This window comes from Corvus kubaryi, unplaced genomic scaffold, assembly GCF_017639235.1.
Source record: "Corvus kubaryi isolate FWS band 111438036 unplaced genomic scaffold, C.kubaryi_AGA036_p1.0 69, whole genome shotgun sequence".
Taxonomy (NCBI): Eukaryota; Metazoa; Chordata; class Aves; order Passeriformes; family Corvidae; genus Corvus; species Corvus kubaryi.
Window position 1 is genome coordinate 9,376,085 of NW_024582057.1, and position 22,057 is coordinate 9,398,141.

At 38.7% G+C, this 22,057-nt stretch overlaps 1 protein-coding gene across 2 annotated transcripts in view; it reads right to left on the bottom strand.

Moving 5' to 3' along the window:
• Window positions 1-22,057, bottom strand: part of GMDS (GDP-mannose 4,6-dehydratase) — a 412,680-nt gene that overhangs the window by 335,440 nt on the left and 55,183 nt on the right. For both annotated transcript variants that reach the window (XM_042049040.1, XM_042049039.1), the window contains exons 2-4: window positions 15,490-15,534; window positions 11,694-11,781; window positions 8,109-8,218 (exon numbers count right to left, since the gene is read on the bottom strand). In XM_042049040.1, coding sequence (XP_041904974.1) covers window positions 8,109-8,218; window positions 11,694-11,781; window positions 15,490-15,534 — 243 coding nt within the window. The remainder of the gene's footprint in view (window positions 1-8,108; window positions 8,219-11,693; window positions 11,782-15,489; window positions 15,535-22,057) is intronic.

Genomic DNA, 22,057 nt, shown 5'->3' on the forward strand with positions numbered 1-22,057 from the left:
CCTTAAAAGATTAAGTTTTGCCACCTGGGACTACTCCAGAAATTCAGTACTTTATAGCATCTCATACCCTTCTTCATCCTCTATGCGCCTGCATTATCAATAGTAGCTTTCTTCCCTATTTTATGCCTAATGACAAGTCTTTCAAGGCTGCAGTTGATACAAGTCAGCTTGAAGTGTCATTCCCCCCCATTCCCATTACAGGATGGAGCTGCTGCATTGTGTACAACTCTCTGCTGCCATCTATTTGACACAAGAAATACAACGCTGTGAATGCCACAGCTGGTTTTGCCTTCCCTTTCCCCCACCTTTCTCTTCCCTTGCAGCAGCTGTTAGAAGAAAACTCTCAGGGAAGTTTTTGATCACTCCTCCCTGCTCATGCCCAGAAGCAGAAACCACTTTTGCACTAAAAAAAAAATAGCTACAATAACAGCAGAGATTTGATTATTGCAAACAAAAGTAGAATTTTATGATATACCACTCTTTTCTAAAAAGGGAATCCAAATTAACAAACTTCCATTTATAGGCCAGCTCTAAATAAAGTCTGCTTTAAAGCAATTATTTTAAAATTTTCAATTTAATTATGTAGCAGCAGAGCTCCCAGGGAGCTTGATTTCTGCAGGTATCCAGACTTAACGGGGGCCATGGTGCTGAACGAACATGGATTCACCAGCTGTCCCCCTTCACTACACCAGACTTAAAATTCAGAAGTCAGTTAGGAAATCAAATCACAGAGCCTCAAAGCAGAAACCACACACAAAGCATGAGATGAAGGAGGTGGTACTTTATCCGTCATCAGGGTCACAAAGATAAACACCACTTCATTCATCACAGCATTCAGCCTGCTTTGTATGTGACTGCACAACACAAGAACAGCAGCTGAAAAAGGTCCCCAGCTTGCATTCGTGAAATATCATGCAAGAGACACCCGCTGAAGCCGCAAAAAACCTCTAAAGGAATCCATAATCTTCAGTTACAGATCCACGACAGTGTACATTCTGCTCTTTAATTACTAAACCATACGGAAAAGTCCTGTCTCAGGGCTCAGTCTGGTCCTTTTCACATCCCTGATTAAGTACTACTTTTTTTTTACATGGTTGCTTTCCCAATACACTTAAGTAACATATTTGTAGGAATGTGGTTCAGCATTTACCCTGGAAATGATTCACAAGATAAAACAGCAAAATGAAACACTAAAAAAGCGCAAACTTAGCAAGCTTTTCACACAAATTATAAATAATGTCACTGTGATTCAAAAAAGCATATGAACTCTTGTGCATTTTTCTATAGAGAGGGAAAGAACACCTTAGCTCAGAGCAAGAGTAGGGAGAAAAGGAGGGGCTTTGTTGCTGTAGGGAGGGTGCAGATAAGGAGAAAATGAGAGATGTGGAATAGGAGGGCACAGAGGCAATACCAGCCAGCAGCAGAAGTTATGAGAATTCTTCTGTAGTATTAAAATATACCCATAAACATAATGCCTTAATTTTCCAATTGGTATTAACATAAATAGCACTTGGTTTGGGGAGCAATTTGTTAATGCTTGTATTTACTAATAAATCCTAGTACCACTGAGTGCATTATTCCATTGTTCTTTTTATGTATTCATAACATTTGCAGCCATAATACATATAGTTACCTATTAAAGTTAATCTGTTTAATAAAATTAATAGTTGCATTAAGTTCTTTACTAACACTTGGCTTTAAATCTATTTAGTCTGACAATACAAGCTGCAATTACCAGATTGTGTAAAGTTGCCATAAATATTTAGTGGACCAAGTGAAGAGACATATATAATTCCAATTGTTAACTATTACTAGAATTACCTTTCCTTCCAGGCCACACAGAATCTGTTCGAACAGGTACTGCACATATTATACTAAAAACATTGCCCAAAATATTTTAAGTGTAAAGCTACCTAAAACCCAACCACTCAAAAGGAATTCGATTACTTAAAGAGTTTAAGGTGCACACAGCAAAACAACACATATAAGAATTTGAAAGAATCACTCAAGAGGCTTATTCTGCCCTCTGGTGCACTCCATCCCACAAGGACACAGCATCCTGCACAAAACCCAGGAAAGTATCTGAACAACCCCAACACTCTGAAGTTAAAGCAGTTAAAAGGGTGTGCTGAAATAAATTAAGACAGTTCGGCACCCTGCAAGAAAATACCCTGTATAATACCAGCATGAGCAAAAGCACCGAAACACTCTGCAGGATAGAAGGTAGCCCAGCTAGTTTTTATTCCTCTATATTGACAGCACAGAGCCTAACTGTCCTGCCTCAGGACCAGGACCCCATCATCTAAACCCCTGTGCAAATACAGTATTTGCTGGTTAATAGAACAATTTTCCAGCGAGGTTGTGCTCACAAGGCTGGTGTTACGAGCTGCCACCACCAGTAACCAGATGACAGGAGACTGACAGGCACCCGAGCACGCCACAGAACGTGGGGCCAGAGGCACCCTCGGGCAGTAGGCTCCATAAATATAGCCTGATAACAAAAATCAGGTTTGGAAACTCAGTGTTTGGCTAACAAATTGAACAGCCATACATGCTAAAATAGAAGCAATTTGATATCATATTGAGACAATAAAATATTCTATAAAGCATAGCTGTAAAATTCTCTAATGGCATGAAATTAAGGTCTGTTAGGCGTATTTTTTCCTGTGAATAAGTTGTACTACACTTCTACAGAGTATTGCTAATATTCTTTAAAATTAACTAGACTAGATCTTGTTACAATGAACAGCCAAAATTCTTGTTCTATAAAACATACAAAAAATCTATTCATTTTCTCAGAAGCTGTGAGCTTCTGTGACATTCATAAGTTTAAAACCCATGCTATAACATAACAGCATACTGAATGATAAGAACCACAAGGTACAGTACATAAACCATGAATTATGCAAGCTGTAATGAACAATTATAAGCTTTGTTACTAATGCAATACTGGCAAAGCTTTACAATTAAATGCTTGAACTATTTAGCCTCCAGTTTCATATAAGCAATATTGTATTAAATAATAAAAAAAGAAAAATTTAAGAAGTCTAAATGCCCAACAACAACAAACACCATTCTTTGCCATCAGAAAGCACTGCAGGATCAGAACCAAACTGCGTACATACAGTTAGCACATAAAAACAGAAGTAGCATCATTAAGATTTACTTGTTAATGATACTCATGTGTGATAAAAAAAAATCCACCCAACAAATTAGAGGAGCGTTCCTGTTTAACACATGGACCACATTATCAAAACCCATCTCCAGGGCAAAAAGAATTATTTTCAGAATTAATCTGTCAAATAGACAATGACAGCTATCAGAAGAAGCTGTTTAGCTTCAGTGTTACTGAGATACGTGAAGCTAAGGAAAAACAAATTGAAGTGTTTCCAGCTTTAATAGAGAACTGTTCTGTAAGAAGGTCACATTCCCAAACCTGGCTATTGAACAGCATGAGGACAGACTTTGAAAGGATCCCAGAACTCTGCATCCAGACTTCAGTACTCAGTTCCATGCTGTTATTTAACGCCTTGACTTTGTTCATAGCTAAGCAGTCACTGTACATGTGCAGTGATAATGTCTTCATGTGAGACTGCCTCAGTGTTTCAGCTACACTAACTGCAGGGTTAGAAAAGTGATGGGGGAAGAGTACTGCCCCTACAACATCACTGATAAAACCTGCAGGAGAGAGTGAGCAATATATATTTTTAATTAGCAGATTCACTTGTGTACTAAACAGGAGGATGCCCGCTTCCACGCCATGTTCCAAACACTGCTTTTTTTACTATAAAGTTGCACAGCACCATCTCCCCCCAGCAATTATCACAGCCACAATTACAGCTACAGGAAGAAGCATCCCATAAAAGACTGTGATAGGAAATGAAAAAGATGACCTGTTTCCCTTATGGTTCATATTCCTCAGACCACGAGGAGTCTGGGGATGCAAACAGTCTTTACAATGTTACATAGTAGTAGATAAGGCTTTCTTCAGATAATCTAAGAAAGCTCGTACTCATATATCCTGGTCCTCATGGGTGAATTTCACCATCCTGGTATCTGTTGTGGGAACAACACAGGAAGTGCAAGCCAGAAGGTTTCTGGAGGGCATTGATAACCTGACATGGGTGACTCAACAGCTCACAAGGGGAATGCTATGAACAGAAAATTACAGTCAAGGAAGAACTGGTCAGGGTAGTCTTAGCCCACAAAAGGCTGAAAGACTGGAGCATCTGTCATAGGAGGAGAAGCTGAAAGAGCTGGGGTTGTTTAGCCTGAAGAAGGCTCAGAGGGTGATCTCCCTGATGTGTCACCTGATGAGTAGGATGGGGAAGGATGACTGAGACAGACTCTTCTCAGTGGTATTCAGTGACAGGAGGTGAGGCAATGGTCAGAAACTGAAATACAGGAAACGTGCCATTTAAAAATATGAAAAAATTTGTGGTGGCGTGTGCTGGATTTTTACTGCAAGAGTGAAGAAACTGCACAGGTGAGGAAATAGGTTGCTCAGGAGGGTGGTGGAATCTCCATCCTACTTAACACTTGACTGGGCAAAGTTCTTTGTAACCTGCTCTAGATGACTCCACTTTGAGTAATGGGGCTGGACTAGGCAGACTCCAGATGTCCCTTCCAAAATTCAACCATTCCACAACTCTGTTGAAATTATATGATGTAAACTTTTGCTTGTGCACTTCAAGTTTCCCCTCTCGGTAGACACCCCACTTTCCCACCAACCAGCATGCAAGCTACAACTTCAGGATGGAGTAAGAGCCAAGGGTGAGCACAGACTTTTGCATAAGTTGGAATTTTCCTCCCTGGGCTCTGAAGATCTATGCACTACACCTAAACTGGACCAGGCTATTTAATATGTGTCTACTAGGACAGCAATAGCCATAAAACCAGTCAACATTTAACTGCTCAGATGCTGAAAAAGTTTCACGTGCTAAAAGCAAGGTATCTTTTACTAAGGTTATACTGCCTTTTGGATTTAGGAATTTGTCAAAAAATACTTGCCAGCTTCACCAGTTCAATACAACTCAAAACAAATAAGCAAAATTTTAGAGTGCAGTCAAACACTGATGAGATTATCTGTCCTTCAAGAAAAAATAGTTACAACTTTATATCTGTGTTTGTGCCTCCTCTGAAAGACTGTGCAAGGAGAGACATTTATATCATTTTAGACAACCTACATTTGGATAATTGATTTTGAAGACATATCAACGGAGGGATATGAATATACAGTTATGGATAACAGAATTTGAATTAAGCCATCTGCATGCTACTATATACAATGACAGATAATTATTTAGAATCGATATACTGTAAACTCCCATAAAACCAAATTAAATGAAAAACAAAACATGGTCAGTTCACCAGATTCCCAAAGAACTAAAATTCAAAGCAGGAGCACATATAAAGACTGGATAGAGAAAATGAGGCTGAACTGTTTATTTAGTAACCATGAAGTGAATGTGCTACTGTTTTCTGACCATCCCATGGTGAAGCCACGGTGCAGAGAGCTAATCCCTGTTTCTCACCAAAACAGGAATGCACACTGGATAATTTGTTCCTACTGATGATATCATTCTGTGAAGTTTACTGTTTTTAATAAGGAACAAGTTTCAGTCTTCTCTCACTTTCTCCCATGTACAAGATCAGATCAGCCTCTCAGTGACCTACTTTATGAGTCACAGTCCTCACTATTTATGATTCAGAAAAACGTCTTCTCTGACAGTATTTCCCAGACTACTGTGGGTTCATTCCAAGAACCAATTTCATCTTCATTGGTTTCCTACAGGAAACCAGATCAACTTCCTATGATTTTATTTTCCTTCATTTCAGCATGGCCTACATAAACTAACTGGAAGTGAGAGTGATAGAAAACTTTATTCTGCATAAACACAAGCCAATACAAACACCACCAAAAAAATCCTGAAGACGTCACCAGTTCAAAGTGACCAGAATGTGAAGCAAGCTAAGATTAGAAGTTCTTCTCCCTCCTTCTCCAAACATGATGCACACAAGCAAACCCAGTAAGTTTATATAACCACAGTTTAATGTTAACAGCTGTTCAGGTCTCTGGTGACGATATTCACCTGAACAGATGGTCAAGTTCTACTCCCTCTTTCAACACTGGGAATTGTTTTAAAATGGTAAACTCTGTTGGACTGTTTGTAAGTCCTGCCAATAACACAGTCAAGGCCCCCAGCCACCTCAGTCAACAGACTCGGGGTGCCTACCTTCTCTCCTCAACTGCAACAACAGAAGTACTACTGGAGATGCTAGGAAGCAAGCACACCTTGAAGAAGTTCATCTAGACTTCCAGTGGGACTGCTAACATTGCCTAAGCATCAGCCTGCTGCATCCAGGCCAGCTTCTAATAGAGCCATTTTCATTGTCCTCCGGGACACATTAGATTTCCAAAAGCCAAGACTCAGTGCCAGATCTGCATTGGCTCAGAATCACAGAATAGTTTGAGCTGGAAGAGACCTAGAAGGTCCAACTCTTAAGTGAATGGCCCATATGGGAATCAAACCCACAACCTTGGCATTATTAGCCCCATGCTCTAACCGAGCTAATCATGCAGTGAGGCATTTGGGGAATAATCCTTCCCATATCCCATGGCAGAATCATCCAAAAATCTATAGCAGCAGCAGCACTAGCACCACTATTATACCCCTTCCTTCCTGCCCTCCCAATGCTGCCACCAAGCTGTTGCAGCTGGAGCAGGCATCTGGAGACAGATGATGCTAGCATGGTACTAACATTCTAGTCCCAAACTAAGTGGGACAAGTAATTTCCCCAGAGATTGATATACAGTGAATCAATTCAAGAAAAGGGATGCTGGGACACCTAGCTGTGGACTGAAAATACCCAGCATAGTTTGCTGGCTCAGATTTCTCTCTGCAAAGCAGCAGTTCAGTTATCTTCTGGACCATCTTCTGCCCCTAGACTCATACAGCCCTGCTGTTATACTGCAGTATGTGAGCTAATAAACCAGACCCATGTTTAACATAGATAATTCAATCATGTAAGCAAATTAAAAGCAATATCATTTTCATTTCATGCCGGTATTCCGCTCTGGGTGTCGTCAATAAGTGCAGTCTTCCAATGGGATTTCCTCCTGCTGCGTTTCAAGGCTTACAGAGTGATAGGAGCAACACGCTGCTTTTGTGGCAAGGCCTACTTAGAAAACTAAAGCCAAACTGATTCTCATGAGGCTCAAATGAAAGCTCACTTCTTACCTCAGAGAGGCCAGGGAATATTATCACTTTAGAATGCTTACACATTGCAAACAGTAAGGACAGGACATATGACTGATGCACAATTTATTTCAATGACAATTTGCTACCTGAACATCAGCTTCAGTTTGTAATCATGCAGTATGAATGAGGAATAAATAGTGGTCACTTGGTAGTAAACTGACCTTTTAAAGCAATGTAGCTTAATAAATGTAAACCACAAAGTTATTGCCTCTACTATTCATTTTCTATCCTTTTGATGCAGCAGTACTTGCCAGGGTCAAATTACTAGTTTTTAATGAGCTCTTTTTATTCCAGTTTTTCTAACTTGATTTTTGTAATCAAAATCCCAAAAGTGTTGTAATACTGCAAGTAGTAGCAGAGCTGTTTTCCCTGTTTGTAGGTCAATATTTCGAAGAATATTGCCTGCATGAGAACTGGTATAGGCAAAGCCTTTCTAGAAGTGATGCATTCTGACAAATGTATTGATATTAAACAAACCAAATAATGTTGTTTTAAGTACTGCTTGGCCTGCACTGCATAATTTCTCAGCTAGGACTGATCAGCAGCAAAGCCTACAGCAAAAGTTGTTTCACGTGACAGAAAAACCAGATTTTTAAACGTGGATTTTGTTCACAATGGCAGTTTAAACTTTTTTATTCTGACTTCTTAATATATATTCAGTAGCAAACTCATGCAGTAATTTAGCACCACAGCAAACATTACTATCGTGACTGAAGGCAGTGTTTACCTGGTGAAGTTAACAGTTGTTAAAATGGTTATAAATGCTGCAGTCTAAAGTAATCAAGGTAATATACCAACACCACCACCACACATTCACAATTCTCAGTGCTAGAGGAGGTTACTCACCTTGACATGGCTCTGAGCTCCCAGGTTGTAAATCTCAGAGGGTTTGACTTCATTAATGATCTTCACCAGGCAGGTGCTGTCTGTGAGATCCCCATAGTGCAGCTTCATGTCTTCAGAGTTCAAGAACACAGAGTTAATACACTTTAATCTCTAGACATTCTTGGTCCATGTCCTATTTCAGGTTAAGGTCTGAATAAATATTTATTGGAAAAAGTCAAGAGATCACTAGCTAAACTTGGTTTTGCTTGGTTTTTTTTCCTCTGCTTTAAGCACAAAATACATTTCCCCATAGGAGTAATGAATACTATTTCAGATTCTTTTTTCAATAGTCTTATTTATCTAGCAACACTTATATCATTTGTTTAATAGCTTACACTTCATTTTCCCAGGTTGTATAAATAAGTTAAATGTCAGATACAGAATTCCAGTCACAAAAATAGGGCATTTTTTAGTTTGGGCTTCTAATCTTTCACTCAAAAATGTTTTAATAACTTCTTAAGCATCAATGGCTTTCTTCTCCTTCCCAAAACGTTGCACACATTTTAGTTTCTCACTGTAATTTCACAACACAACAAAAATGTGTAAGGTACCTACTAGATGAACACTTAGATAACATTACAATACAACCTGCTGCTTTTGTTACTACTGTTTTTCCAATTAAAAAAATACAGATACACACTGGAAGGGAATTTAAGAGAACAATTTAACTGTCAATGAACCATGCTTTGTGATACTACACATCAAAATACCACAACTGGTTAGATGCAGATGTTATTTATTCTTTCCTGACTTCAGTTTCTTTCTAATTTTTGTGTAAAAAAGTAGGTAAGAGCATGAAACAAGCTTCTGTCAAAATTTAAAGAGCAAGTTGCAATGATTTATCAAGTTGTCCTTGTTTTCAGACCCTGATCTGTCGAGAAGATGCTGCAAAAGTGAAATTCCCAACACAGATCTTTTTCCTTTTATTTTAAAAAAAAAATTTAAAAAATCAAACAACCACACTGCTATTCACAGATCTTTCCAATAAAAAGTCATAACTATTAATGAATTATCTGTTTACATTTACTTGCTATATTTCTATAGATTTTCATTTGATGTTTATGACCTTAATAACTTTTTTTTTTTGTCCTGAAATACCAGGTTTATTACAAGAGATAGGAATCCACAGTAGATTTTTAACTGCTGTTGAGATATGTGAACTGTTATTATTTATCCTGGTTTAGGTTTTTCCTTTTTTTTTTTTTTTAACAGTATAAAACAGCAAGGAAGTTAACAGATCATGCAGTTCTCAGACGTTCAGTCCTGTACGTTCCCACAAAACATGTGCATGAGGTTCTTCATGTTGATAAAGTAATACAGCCATGGTATATTTTTGAAATTTGTTTTCACATCCACATCACTTGCAAAGGACATTCTGAAGAGACTTCAGACCCAGCTGAAGTTTGGCTAACAGGTAATGCTAGGCAGAAAAGAGATGCCAGAGCCCATGTTCCTCTTCCTACACCAATGACATGCAGTCCTGCCACCACCCCCAGGCCAGAGAGCAGTTTCAGAGCTTCCCAGGGGAAGGTGGCCTGCCAGCTAGGCTGACCGAGGCAACAGGGACACCAGCCCACTATTACCATAAATTTAATGCTCTCAAGGGAAGTACTTATTTTGGTCCACCACCAAGTCTTCAAAGCTTCTGGCCCAAATGGCCTTTCTGAAGGAGAGAAGGGAATGAAGCTATGTTCACTTCTTGACCCATGGGAAAGAGGTCTTTCAAGAGTGAAAGGCTAAGTGGAAAGACTTACTAGAAGTGGGGTTTATTTGGTGCACAAATTTATAAACACAGATCAAATGTCAGAACCTTTGGGGTTTAGTAATATTATCCAATCTAAGAAAGTCCTTAGCAAGCAACAGCTGGAGGGTTTGCTTTAGGATACACCTTGTCTTCCTTCCTGTGCTCCCTACTTTTTTCATACAAAGAGGTTCACTGTCTATGAAGAGCACCATCTTGCAACACGCAATCGATTCCTCACGGGAAAAACACAAATGGCAAAGATAAAATTAGGGTTTGCTCACATCAACCACTATTGCTTCTTTGCTTCCTCCAGTACTGCCTGGAAACCCATTGTTTCCAAACAGTTTCCATGGAGCAGCCTTTCCTGAGATTCCAAGTCCAATTCCTTCTCCTCCTCCCATTCATATGGCTGCATTCTTCAGTTAAAGGAAAATGAGATAAGTGGGGAAAAAAATTAACATCTGCTTTCTCTTTTCTTCCTTCCATCCCTTTCCTTAAATGTTCGTATATACATTTATTGTGATCTACATTGTCTTCTCAAATCACTTTTCATATTCACAAGATGGTCCTCACAATGCACACGTTCCTGTTTGATTTCATTTTCTTCATTTTACCTTGTAAGCCAAGAATGCAAGTCATGGGAAACAGTTCTCACATTGTTCTTGACAGAAAAACAGGTTTCAGTATTCTTAGCAAAGATATTTTGTTCAATTCTACCCCTCTATTAATCAGATATTTTAATGAGCAATGTAGAGTAAGTAGCAACTAATCAGAGCAATACCATGTCAAAAATGAAGCATTAAAAAAAAAAAATTACAAGCAAAGATCAAGTGAAATCTGTAATTTGCATTATATATGAAACCTGATTAAATTAGGCTCTGTTTAAACATGGTGTGAAGCAGACTTCAAAAACACCACTTATTTACACCATGGAGATATTTGTTGTTAACAATACCTTAAACTGGATTATTTAGGACAGCATCAGTTTGCACAACTCTACAAAACAGACATACCATGGAGAACTATATGCTTGTTAATGTGCTCAATCCTTCTGCTGAACTGGAGCCATCTAACATTTGAGCTGTTTCTCACTAAGGGAGCAGTTAATTTCCTTTAAGATAAAATAAACATTTGCCATGTGTACCCTAAAGGTAATAATTCCAACTTTCCAAATTATCCTTGGTAACAGAGAACAAAGTAAATTTTGGCAAGGTTCCAAGGGCAGAGACTTTCCATCAGTAAAAGCAGGTATTCCCTTCCTTGGGTGCAGAAATTCTGAGGGTCCAAAGATTCATTCTTCCTGTCATCATTAAGAGCTGATCATGTATTATTCATGCTCTCACTCAGGCTGTTTCCAAACCTTCACCTCCATCAGACACCATGGAGCTCATGAGGAAACACAAATGGATTACTCAAGACAACTGCCTCCAAAAAACCCATGTTTTACTATTCTAATATCTCAGTATTTTTAGCCTCACATAGCATTTTGCAGCCATTTTCTAACTGTTACTGCCCAGCTATGTCTGAACTCTGGCAGCATTTCTACACAGCACAAAGTGCTTTCCTGGGTCCCTCTCATATTTTCCACTCTTCAAAACTCAAACAAAGAAGAGTATCCATATTTCACGCCACACCTACTTCAGAGAAGAACGGTCACTTTTCTTTCCGAGATAGAGCAACTAGATAACCCTAGCAGAAGAAAACCTGATTCCCTTCATGTTCCCAGGGATCTTTCTCCACCAAAAACACAGCACAGGCTAAATATAACATATACCACCTTAAATATAAAAGCAAAGTCTTACTTCCTTCAATGTGAGCTTGTGGGTTCTTATAGAGATGTTCAATCCGGCCTGTATTAAAAGAACTAGACCGACGAACGATGCCATGCACCTAGGGATTGAACAAGGAAAAATACAAAACAAAAGTGCTAAGCATCAAGAGGAAAGCACTCACTACCATCACTCAAAATTTTCATGTACATAAGCCTAACCCTTTTATCAGATAATCAGAGCTCATCTCTATTCCTAAAGATGGACAGTTATCCAATTCACAAACATAATACTGGGAGATGAGGTCAGGTGCTGTCATATTTACTTTAGCACCCTTGAGTGGTTTCCCCTTCTCCCTTGTTGACACCAGTAGCAGCCCAAATATCACATACAGTACAGACGGCACACTGAATTGCCCCAGAGCACCATCCCCTAGTTAGTGAGACTTGACAACATTACTGGAGTTGAAGAAGCGATGTGTGAATGCCAAGAAAACCAGTGCTCCCTGGTTGTAGAGAAGTCCTTCTGCAGGCAGAGACAGGCACAGAAAAAGCAGCAGCAGGAGATGGGGCTATGGAAAGGACAGAACGGGCAGAGTGGAGAGAAGGGGAGAAAGAAGGGAGACAAGGGAAAGAAGGAGCAGCAGCTGCAAGGCCCAAATGTATTTTAAAAATGAGCTGTCATTCACTTTCTGGGGTGTTGGAAGAACAGCCAGAACAGTCAGTGCTGTTTTGTGGACCTCATGAGTCACTGTTCTCCAGTGGGTTACAAGAGACACAGACAAGCCTAAGGCTGAAACCCAGCTTGGGAATTTCCTTTAACCTGCCATGATAAATAAGCTGGTGAAAAAAAGCTACACTGGTTCTGACTAACATTAAAGAAAAGAGTGTTTGTGCCTAATACATTAGAGAAATTGTTCGAACACTGACCCTGTTTCCTCCTGCCCTGTAAGACAGCCTGACGATGCCGGCTGCCAAAATTCATGTTAGCTTTGGTTACCACCTACAGAAGTTGTGCTTGCACAAATGAAATCAAGCTTAAGTATCTGACCATTCTCCACCTCTCCCTGGCTTTTATTTCTGAAAGTGATCCCTTATACTCTGATGCATCCTACACTTGGTTTGGTAAGGCCATCCCTTTACTCTCCCACTTGATGTTAATTTTTGAGAATATAGCAGCAGGAACAGGCAGTCTTCAGGGCTTTGGTTTAGTTTGGGGATTTTCGCTTTACAAACACAAGCTATGGTTAATGACAAAGAAAATGTTTTTCATTTCATTTTAAGTCCAAAATTTAACCACGTATAAAGGTGTACACGACTGCAGATTGAGACCAATTTGCTGATTTAAGAATGACATTGTGGTGGCAAGATTTAAAAGAGCTCAATAACTTCATCTTTACAACTTACAAGTCAAATTTATGATGCCAATTTCCTTGCAGAAAATCTCTTGTGTGTCCTGTCACATTGCTTACCACATACCATGTTCTACAATTCAAACTAAACTTTCCAAAACTGAATAAAATATTTGCACTTTCAGGATCAATGAGGCACTGAGAAATGTGTCCCCCAAAAGAAATTTCCATCAAATAATGAATTTATGAAAATAAAACATGTAATTAAAAGCTCTATCAAAATAATTCTTTATAGATTCTGTGGATAATTTACAGAGACATGAAGCTTACAGAGAAACACTTTCAAAAAAAGACACTTTCTTAATAACTTCACTTTCACAAATGATGCTGAAAATATTTTGAGTACTCAAATGAACTACTATTTTGCCAGGTAAAATATCAGACTTTAGCAGTTTTAAAGTAACTAATTATTCTGACGGAAGCTAAGTGAGGTGCTCAACAATGGGGGATGCTTAGATTAAATATTATGAAAAAATTTCTTCATGGAAAGGGCTGTCAAGGACTGGAACAGGCTGCCCAGGTAAGTAGTTGAGTGACCAGCCCTGTAGGTATTTAAGAGACAAGTAGATCTGGCATTTAGAGACATAGTTTAGTGGTGGACTTGGCAATGCTGGGTTAAGAGACTGACTGGATGATCTAGGAGGTCTTTTCCAATCTAAATGATCCCATAATTCTTCCAGAAAAATTAAATATTTTGGCTTAAAATTCTGATGAGAGACTTCTTGAGCACCCAGTTATCTATCTCTGAATCAAGTCATGCTGAAATTCATGTTCAACTGGACGGTTGACCAATAAGTCAAATCTTGCCAGCTCAAAAGCTTGATGAAAGATTGGACTTGCAAGAGCTTTATATCTGCTAATGACAGTGATGCAAACGTTTGACCAACGAGATGGGCTAAGTGCAATCATCCCAGAACTTCAAAAGATTCAGAACAGACAAACCCAGAGAGCCTGTTAAATCCAGCAATAACAAGAAAACATGCAAACCCTGGCGGTTTTTTCTTTTCTTTTTTTTCTTTTCTTTTCTCCCACTCCTTATTCTGGTATGCACATACAACAGCAAGAAAACCTGCCAAATGCTTAATCCATGGCAGCAACGTTACCATAAGAAAACTGATGAAAGGTACCTTTGTCTGCATGGGACAGGTGAAATGCAAACTCTGTGACAAGCCAAAATGTGTGCAAACTGGTTAATCTAGTTAAGAATGTATCAGTGGGTTTTTCGCAACAGAGCCAGATCTTTAAACACATTCAAATTCACAAAAAAAAAAAAAAAAAAAAAAAAAAGTCAAATGAAGCATCCCAGATAGGGAGGCAATCAGTTATCATATGCACAAATGGAATGGAGAAATAGTAAAAAAATAATCAATTTACAACGCTGAAAAACCAACTTTCAATAAGCAAATCAATCAATAAAGCAAGAGAAAGGATGGAATAAGCAAGGCAAGATTAACCTGGTACAAAAGTATGGAAAACACAGACTGGCTGAGAAGAGACTTCTCACTAAGCTTTGAAGCAGTATTACAACAGAAGTAATAAAATTCAATATTAAAACAAGCCCTACCTTTTACTAAAACCCCAGAAAAGACTACATTGTGGGGAGATTAATTTGACCACCCCATTTCCTTCCATTATCATACATTTTGGAAGCATCTTTTATGACCAAGAAAGCAAATATTCTTACACTTATGCCCACATCAGTTCAAACCCATCAAATCATACCATAACAATAGCAACAATGTGATTGTTGTTTTGCTGGACCACAAGAAATGTGATTTTTGCCAGGGAAAATTATGCAGCAAGATGGAATCAGACTCCCCTTATTTCAAGTAAAAAGTAAGCAAAAATCATGTGCAAAGCAATAATTAATTAACCCAAGAGAAAATGTAGAAAGTAACCATACCAAAGTACAACTTGTTTGGGGTTTGTTGTTTGGTTTTTGCTTTAGGGTTTGTTTTTTTCTTTTTAAACAGAGAAAGCAAAATGCACGGTTTTCATTGCTGAAGTATAACTGCCAAAATAAAAGGGGCTTTACTGTGGAGAGAGAGAGAGTTGGGGAAAGAGAACAAACAAGAGATTCTTATTCCTTTATGTGGTATATTGCATCATAAATTATTCCCTAATTCCTTACAGTTTTGGCTCACACAGGTCGCTGCTTATCTGAGCTGGCGGGAAACATGCAAAGCAGCTGTACCCTGAGGAGAAGAGGGAATCCACCAGTGGACATTAGATGATAAATAGTACAATAACCTGGCATGATTACAGGCCATGCTGCACATTCCTCTCTGGAGTTTTGATTTGTTATCTAGGACTGGAGTGGAAAACATACACAGAGAAGGACAGAAGCAGAGGAAGCGGGCTGGAGCTGCAGCATCCAAACGACTCCATCAGCCTGTAGCCAGTCACCGAGTCACTCACCTCGTAGCCTTTTTCCAACAGGAACTCAGCCAAGTACGATCCATCCTGGGAAGAGTAAGATATATGAAAATGTTAGAAACACATTGAATAGGCCTGGGAGATTTGGACCGCTTAAGATCTCAAAAGAGGGAAGAAAAAAACTCATAGTGAGTAGACTGGGTAACAAGCACATACTTTGATTTCTCCAGATTCATACACCAACCTAAAAATACTACAGACTCTCTTTAGTTAATGTTAGACTACGAAGCAGTATATTTTAAGATACTTGCTTACAAATGCTGGTTGAGAACTCCCATCTCTTGAATCTCTTCCCAAGTTCCATTATAAAGTGCCTGGGGATTATCTTTCCAAAATATCCTAACCACAGTCATTGAATTTGAACTATTTTGGAGATAGGGAAGGAAAAACATACCAAAAAAAAAATAGCACAAGCTTGGCATTCTCTGCAAACCAACGTGCCTCTGTAGCACCTTGTCATGCTGGCATCTCCCTTGCACAGACACTCCTTCCACAAAGCTTCTGAAGGCAGCAATAATTCTGCCTTGCCTGACCTACTGAGTTTTCAAAAAAATCCCTAGCACACCTTATATTTAAATTACAGAATAAAATCCATTTTCATATTTTATATATATCACTGAAGGTTGAGAATTTGGGTCATTTAATTTCAGGGATTTTTCTTTTTCTTTTTTTCCTCCTTTGAAATCTTTGTCAAACTTAAATGATTAAGCTCCTCAAAAGCAAATACTTTAAAATACATGCTAGCACATGTTTTCCTGAACTAAGAGGATTTTCCTGGCATGACCATTGCCAGGATTACCAAAACCAATAAGTCATACTGTCTTTATAAATGTGTACACACCATCACAAACCCAGCAAAGTTTACCCCTCCAAAAGAGTTCTCACTAGCGGGTCAGTGAATATTACCCACACACAAAGTCTGCAGCTTTCACTGACTTCTTGAATTGGTTGTTCCTTTAATATGCAAATGTATTCCACCAGACCCAAATGACTTGCTACAAAAAGACCATAAAAACAATGAGATGCCACCTATGCTTATAGGTTTAAACTGTTATGTGGATCTGTTCTGTCATGATCATGGCCAGAGATAGTTAAGAGCAAAACTAAACAGATATCTCTCTGATCATCCCTTAAAAGCATGTTGCTCCAGAGAAAAACCTTTTTTTTTTACCTCAGTTTAAATGAACTTTTGTTGTCTCATAGACAGCCTAAGAAGAATAATACATTAAAGTAAGAAATTTTAGATGCACTAGGAGGCCCTACAGGAGCAGGGCTGCCAAGGGAAATTGCTTACTGCATTGATGGCAAAATCCTGGGGTACATGCATGCAAAATGGCACAGTACAGTGCACAAGGGGCACATTGCTCTATGTTTAAAACTGCAGCATTAGAAAAAGAATTACTTTATGGTATAAATGCTTCATAAAGTCTCACACAGTCTAGAAGAGGTTGAAACCAAGAAAGTGTCAGCTTATGTTCTTCTCCCACTACATGTACCTGTGTGCGTGCACAAATCTTTACAGGGCTAGAGCCCTGTAAAAGCCGTCACCAGTCTATGACACCAGTTAATTGGGAAAATAACAAACCACATACCATGGCTTCACTGCAAGCATATGCACATCAAATGATAATAACAAGATTCTACTGAAAGGATAAACTCAAACAATATTCAATGGAAAATCTGGAGAAACATGGGCACCAAGGGCGAGATGACAGTTACTTTTAATGCTTTTGTCATTTTTTTCATTAGCAATTCCTCCAGGATTTAGCAGAGAGGGGAAACTTCCTAGTTCTCCTTGGTTGCTCAGTCCACTGCAGCAAACAAATATAAATAAAATTAAGAAGGAGGTGAAAAAGTGGGAGACCCAGAGAGTGCAAAGGAGATGAAAAAAGAAAGGCTGTGATTACCTAGCAAGTTGATGGGAAACAGACTTAACTAAGATTGAACCCTGTCAATAAGGTCTTGTTCTTCTCACCCAGGCCATTGCTCAAAGTTTCCAGTCGCCCTGGAACATTTTGAACCAGCAGTGGCACTTGCTTCCTCTGTGCTTCCTTTCCAGGTCTATCAAGTGATAGGGCAGGGCTTTACAATGAGTGGGAAACAGGCAGCAAGTGTGAAAGCTCCTGCTTTCTGGCTCTGGCACAGCACAGCTGATTTACTGTCTGGTAATCGCACACAGTGCAGATCCGCGCTGTCCTGCGCTGCGATACCGTATCGCACACGGCCCCGGGGTTCACGTTTCCCTTCCTTTTCTTTTCAGTACAGCAGCCTGTCAGTGTGAATGGCAATCACAACAGCCATCAAAGACTCAAAGAGTTTGCAGCTGGTAAGGACAGCACAGTTTCCATCTTCTCCTAATGAGGTCAGGGAATAAATATTAATAAATAAGCTCTGTAAAGTGGTTTAAAATTTTATCCATAGGAGACTGTATTACGCATATAAATTCTATTATCAAAGCTATTGATTTGCATTTATACTACAAATAGAGTCTTCAAGGTACAGGAATTCCTGAACCAGAAAAGGGATATTAAAGGAACTAGGTGTTAAAGTATTATATAATTAAGGTGCTATTATACTTTGAGAGCTTAGTTTTGCTAATGTAAAGTACCCAGCTAATGCTACTCAGTTTATAACAAATCAACAAAATATCAGAAGACAGAAGCACATCTCTGTGTGTGGACAAATCAGTCTTGAAAGAAAATTGCCTACAAACTGCCTTTAAGTAGGATTACAATGAGGCCTGGCTCCGTACAGATATGTCAGACCAGCTTGAACGATCAAAACAGTTTAACAAGACTGACTAAATAAACCACCTCAGTTAAAACAGCTCCTCCTCAGCACACTCTGGCACCTCAGATTTGAATCTCTGTGTTGTCTTCAGCCAAATAGTAGTTTGAAAGCTCATACAAAGAATGATACTTCAGCTGGCTTCCAAGACATAGCAGCAGGTTTCCAACTGCAGCTGCCTTACAACATGCCTGTAAAATTCCCAGACAAAAGAAAACAGCCACATAAACTAGTGTGAGACAACTTTAGGATGCAATATTTTATATTTAATACACTAGTTAATGTCAAGAACTTCAATAAGTTTTGACATGCTATCAAAGAAAAACACTTCCAACATGGTGAAGAAATTGAGACAAATGAGTTAGACAGTGCTTTGCCAAAATCATCTAGAATAAAAACAGAATCAAGTCTGACTTGATCCATGGGCAAATAATAGGATTATATATACAGAAAACTGAAAACAAGTGTAACTCAATAGTCTGTTTAGCAATCCAATCTCCTTTATTTTACACCGTTTTGCACAGGCAAGTTCCATTTGCAATGAACTCATTTGGGATTTATATTGACACATTCAGGGAAGGCTGCAAAAGTGACCTGAAATGCAATCCATCTTCATCCTCTTTCTTTGATGTAGCCAGTTCCAACACCCTTCCACAGAGCTCCTGGATTCAGGAACTAGGTAACGCCCTACCTGAGCATTCATTATCCAGAGGATTCCCTCTTCCCCACAGCTCCTCTCTGCTAACAAAGAGGAGTGGAAGTACTAGATGGATGAAGAAACAAGGGAAAAGAGGCCAAGGGGAAAAAAAAGATCAAGATGAGGAGGAATAGGGTTCTTTTACTACTACTCTTAAGGGTCCAGGAGAAGTATATGGAATGCTTTTTCAGAACAAGGGAGAAAGAATTAAAGACCTAACATAAATGATGCAAGTGTATTACGACCATACCACTGAGGAGAAAGGGCTCTCAGCTGCAGAGGAGTAATATAAACATTTGAAAAGAAACATCCCCACAGTATATCAAGTATTCAGAATTCATTACACCTTTGAAAAAAATGTGTAATAGTTTTCCACATACCACGGAAGAGATCAAAGATGCTTATACTTACAAAATTCAAAATTGATTGAGGCTAGTGCCATGCCCTTAGGAATAACTACAAAGGTGAGTTCGTGGAAGTTCAAACCAAAGGTGGCGTGTCAATTATCAAGGCCATTCTCAGCAGTTCTCAATTCCTTTTGAGCTATAAACTATAGCTGTGCTCTGCTGAAGTTTTGATAGGTTCAGTCAATCTGTTTGGGGGAAAGTCTATAGAAAAAAAGAGGCACACTTTCATCCATAGGACACGTGTTTATTTCCTGAAGGCACCTTTCTGCAACAACATCGCCAACAGCGCACAGTTGCTATTTTCATTTAGCCTTGTTGGAATGAATAATCCATCCTCCCATTAAAATCTACAGAACCAGTGCCACTGGTGGCCTTGCACAATGAATTGTTGGTTCATCAACTTTTGAACTTCTGCACAGCTAGAAGCTAATGCTATTTCAGAGACTTATTCAACTGGAGTATGGAGACAGATCCTTTGGGAGAGGAGATACACACCCCTCTAAAGCAACATCTAACTGATTTTAATAGCAGTCCGTAACAACCATTCATTTGCTCATAGCACTCCAGAGCAGTCTTCCTTAAAAATGAAAAATCCATGAGAGTAATAAAGTAAAAAGTTATTTTTGTTGAAAAATGCATACTTCTAATAATTTCCAGTGATTTACAGAGGAAATCAGTCATTTTTTACAGATACTATAAAAAGAACAGTGCTACACTTTGTCTTAAGTCTTCAAGGTGATAATCAAGGTAAAGCATTAAAGCATTCATAAAAAGTTCCCCATACTGAAAACAGGAAAAACTATGAACTCTGAAGTATTTAACTGATTTATTAAAGCTGCCACCCTCCAGATGTAGTAGTTATTTTGCTATTTTGATTTGTATTCTGGCCAAGTAAGAATATAAAAACAAGTGTCCTTTTGTTCCTGCTATCAAAAGAAAAAGTCAAACGGCAATCAATGTTAAAAAAATACAATCTTTGCTTTAAAAGATTGTCCACTTAATCAAAAGTCTTGTAATTCATTAACTGCAGTGCAAAAAATGAAATTAATCAGGAGGAAAAGGTAGTAACAACAAGGAAAGCATTCTACTTGTATTACTCTGTTCTTTTCCAATTAAGACTTGTTTAAAGGCAAAAGAAAAGCAAAGTTGCTTTGGAAAAGTGAATCACTGTTATTTCCTAGCCTGAGCTCCATCTGACCTCATGCACCATTCCGCTGGTAAAGTATTAAGTTATATTAAGAGTTGCAACTGCAGTTACAGAAAACAGCAATAGGTTTTTCTTCCTCTCTCCCTCCCTCCAGTTGTCTTTATCTAAAACAACATTATTCACATGATCAGTATTTATAGCTATTCTACCGTGAACCTCAGCATGGACCCCTAGCTTAAAAAGTAAAGCTTACACCACTCTAAGGCTGACACGAGCAGAAAAAACCTCTGTAATTCAAGTTAGCTCCTTACCAACCAGTCTGGCTTAACTTAAGCCAACAACAGGAAGGTATGTCAGTTCAATGTCATTGATTTTTTTTTTTAAGTTGATATTTAAATATATAAAACCTTTAGTCTAAACCCCATATGATATTCTACAATAATCAAACAGCTTGTATCTATCACACAAACCTCCCCCCAACATTTCAGCTTGGGAAAAACAAATTGCACCAACAAACTGAGTATATAAGTTTTTTTCCTAATTGCAGGAACCTGTGGCACATAGTGTGTTATGTCCAAGCGCACCACAAATTTCCCAGTGACAACAGTCAGGTTCTTGATAGCTTTTTAGAAAAAAAACCCTAAAAATCATGTCCCTAAGCTCTCAGGTGTGGGCTTTAACATCAAGATACTCAAAATAACTGCTAGTTCTCAGATATGTCCGAAGAACTATTACTATAAAGAAGAATAGACTCGGTAGAGAGCCTTCTAAAACTTTTAAAAGTTATGAGCTACAACACCTTAGTTTTTTCTTCAAATATGAATGTCTAGTATTGTATACTAATCTATTAGTACACTAATATAAACCAAACCAGTTTGGAATGCTGAATTTGAGAGAAACCCAGCTATACTTTTCTGTGTCACTAGTGATTGGAAGAATGTGTCTATAAACATGGAAATGCAAATCATATGGGCAACATACCAGACAAAAATTAAAACTTCTAGTGTATGTATGTAATGGGAAACCCATAACAGTTTTAAAAGTCACAAGATTATTGTTTTGCACTACCCTATTTCTTCAGAAAGGTACTGGTATCAGATGGTCTTTCACCCTTCCGAAATTGCAAGAGCAGCTCCAATCAGCAGCAGCTATGAGCATTTTGGATCTGCCTACCCTCAGAGTACCCAGACTAAGCCAACAGCCCCATTAGGTAACTCACTGACTCAGGGGGAAACCCCTCAATATGCAACAAATGCAAACTAACACCAAACACTACCCAGTGGAAACCCAAACGTACAAAAACCTAGTGCAGAAGGCATAGAAACCAGGAAACCCAGGACTAAGCTGAAGGCTATGCCCCCAAAAGAGTAACTTTGACATCAAAATTTCAAAGTTCAGAATTGTCACAGTAAAAATCCATAAAGCCCTGAAATTTTGGGTTCAGAGGAAATTCAGTGTCTTTTATGTTTAGGCAAATGAGTAATTCTGTGAAGTGACACCAGGAAGAAAAAT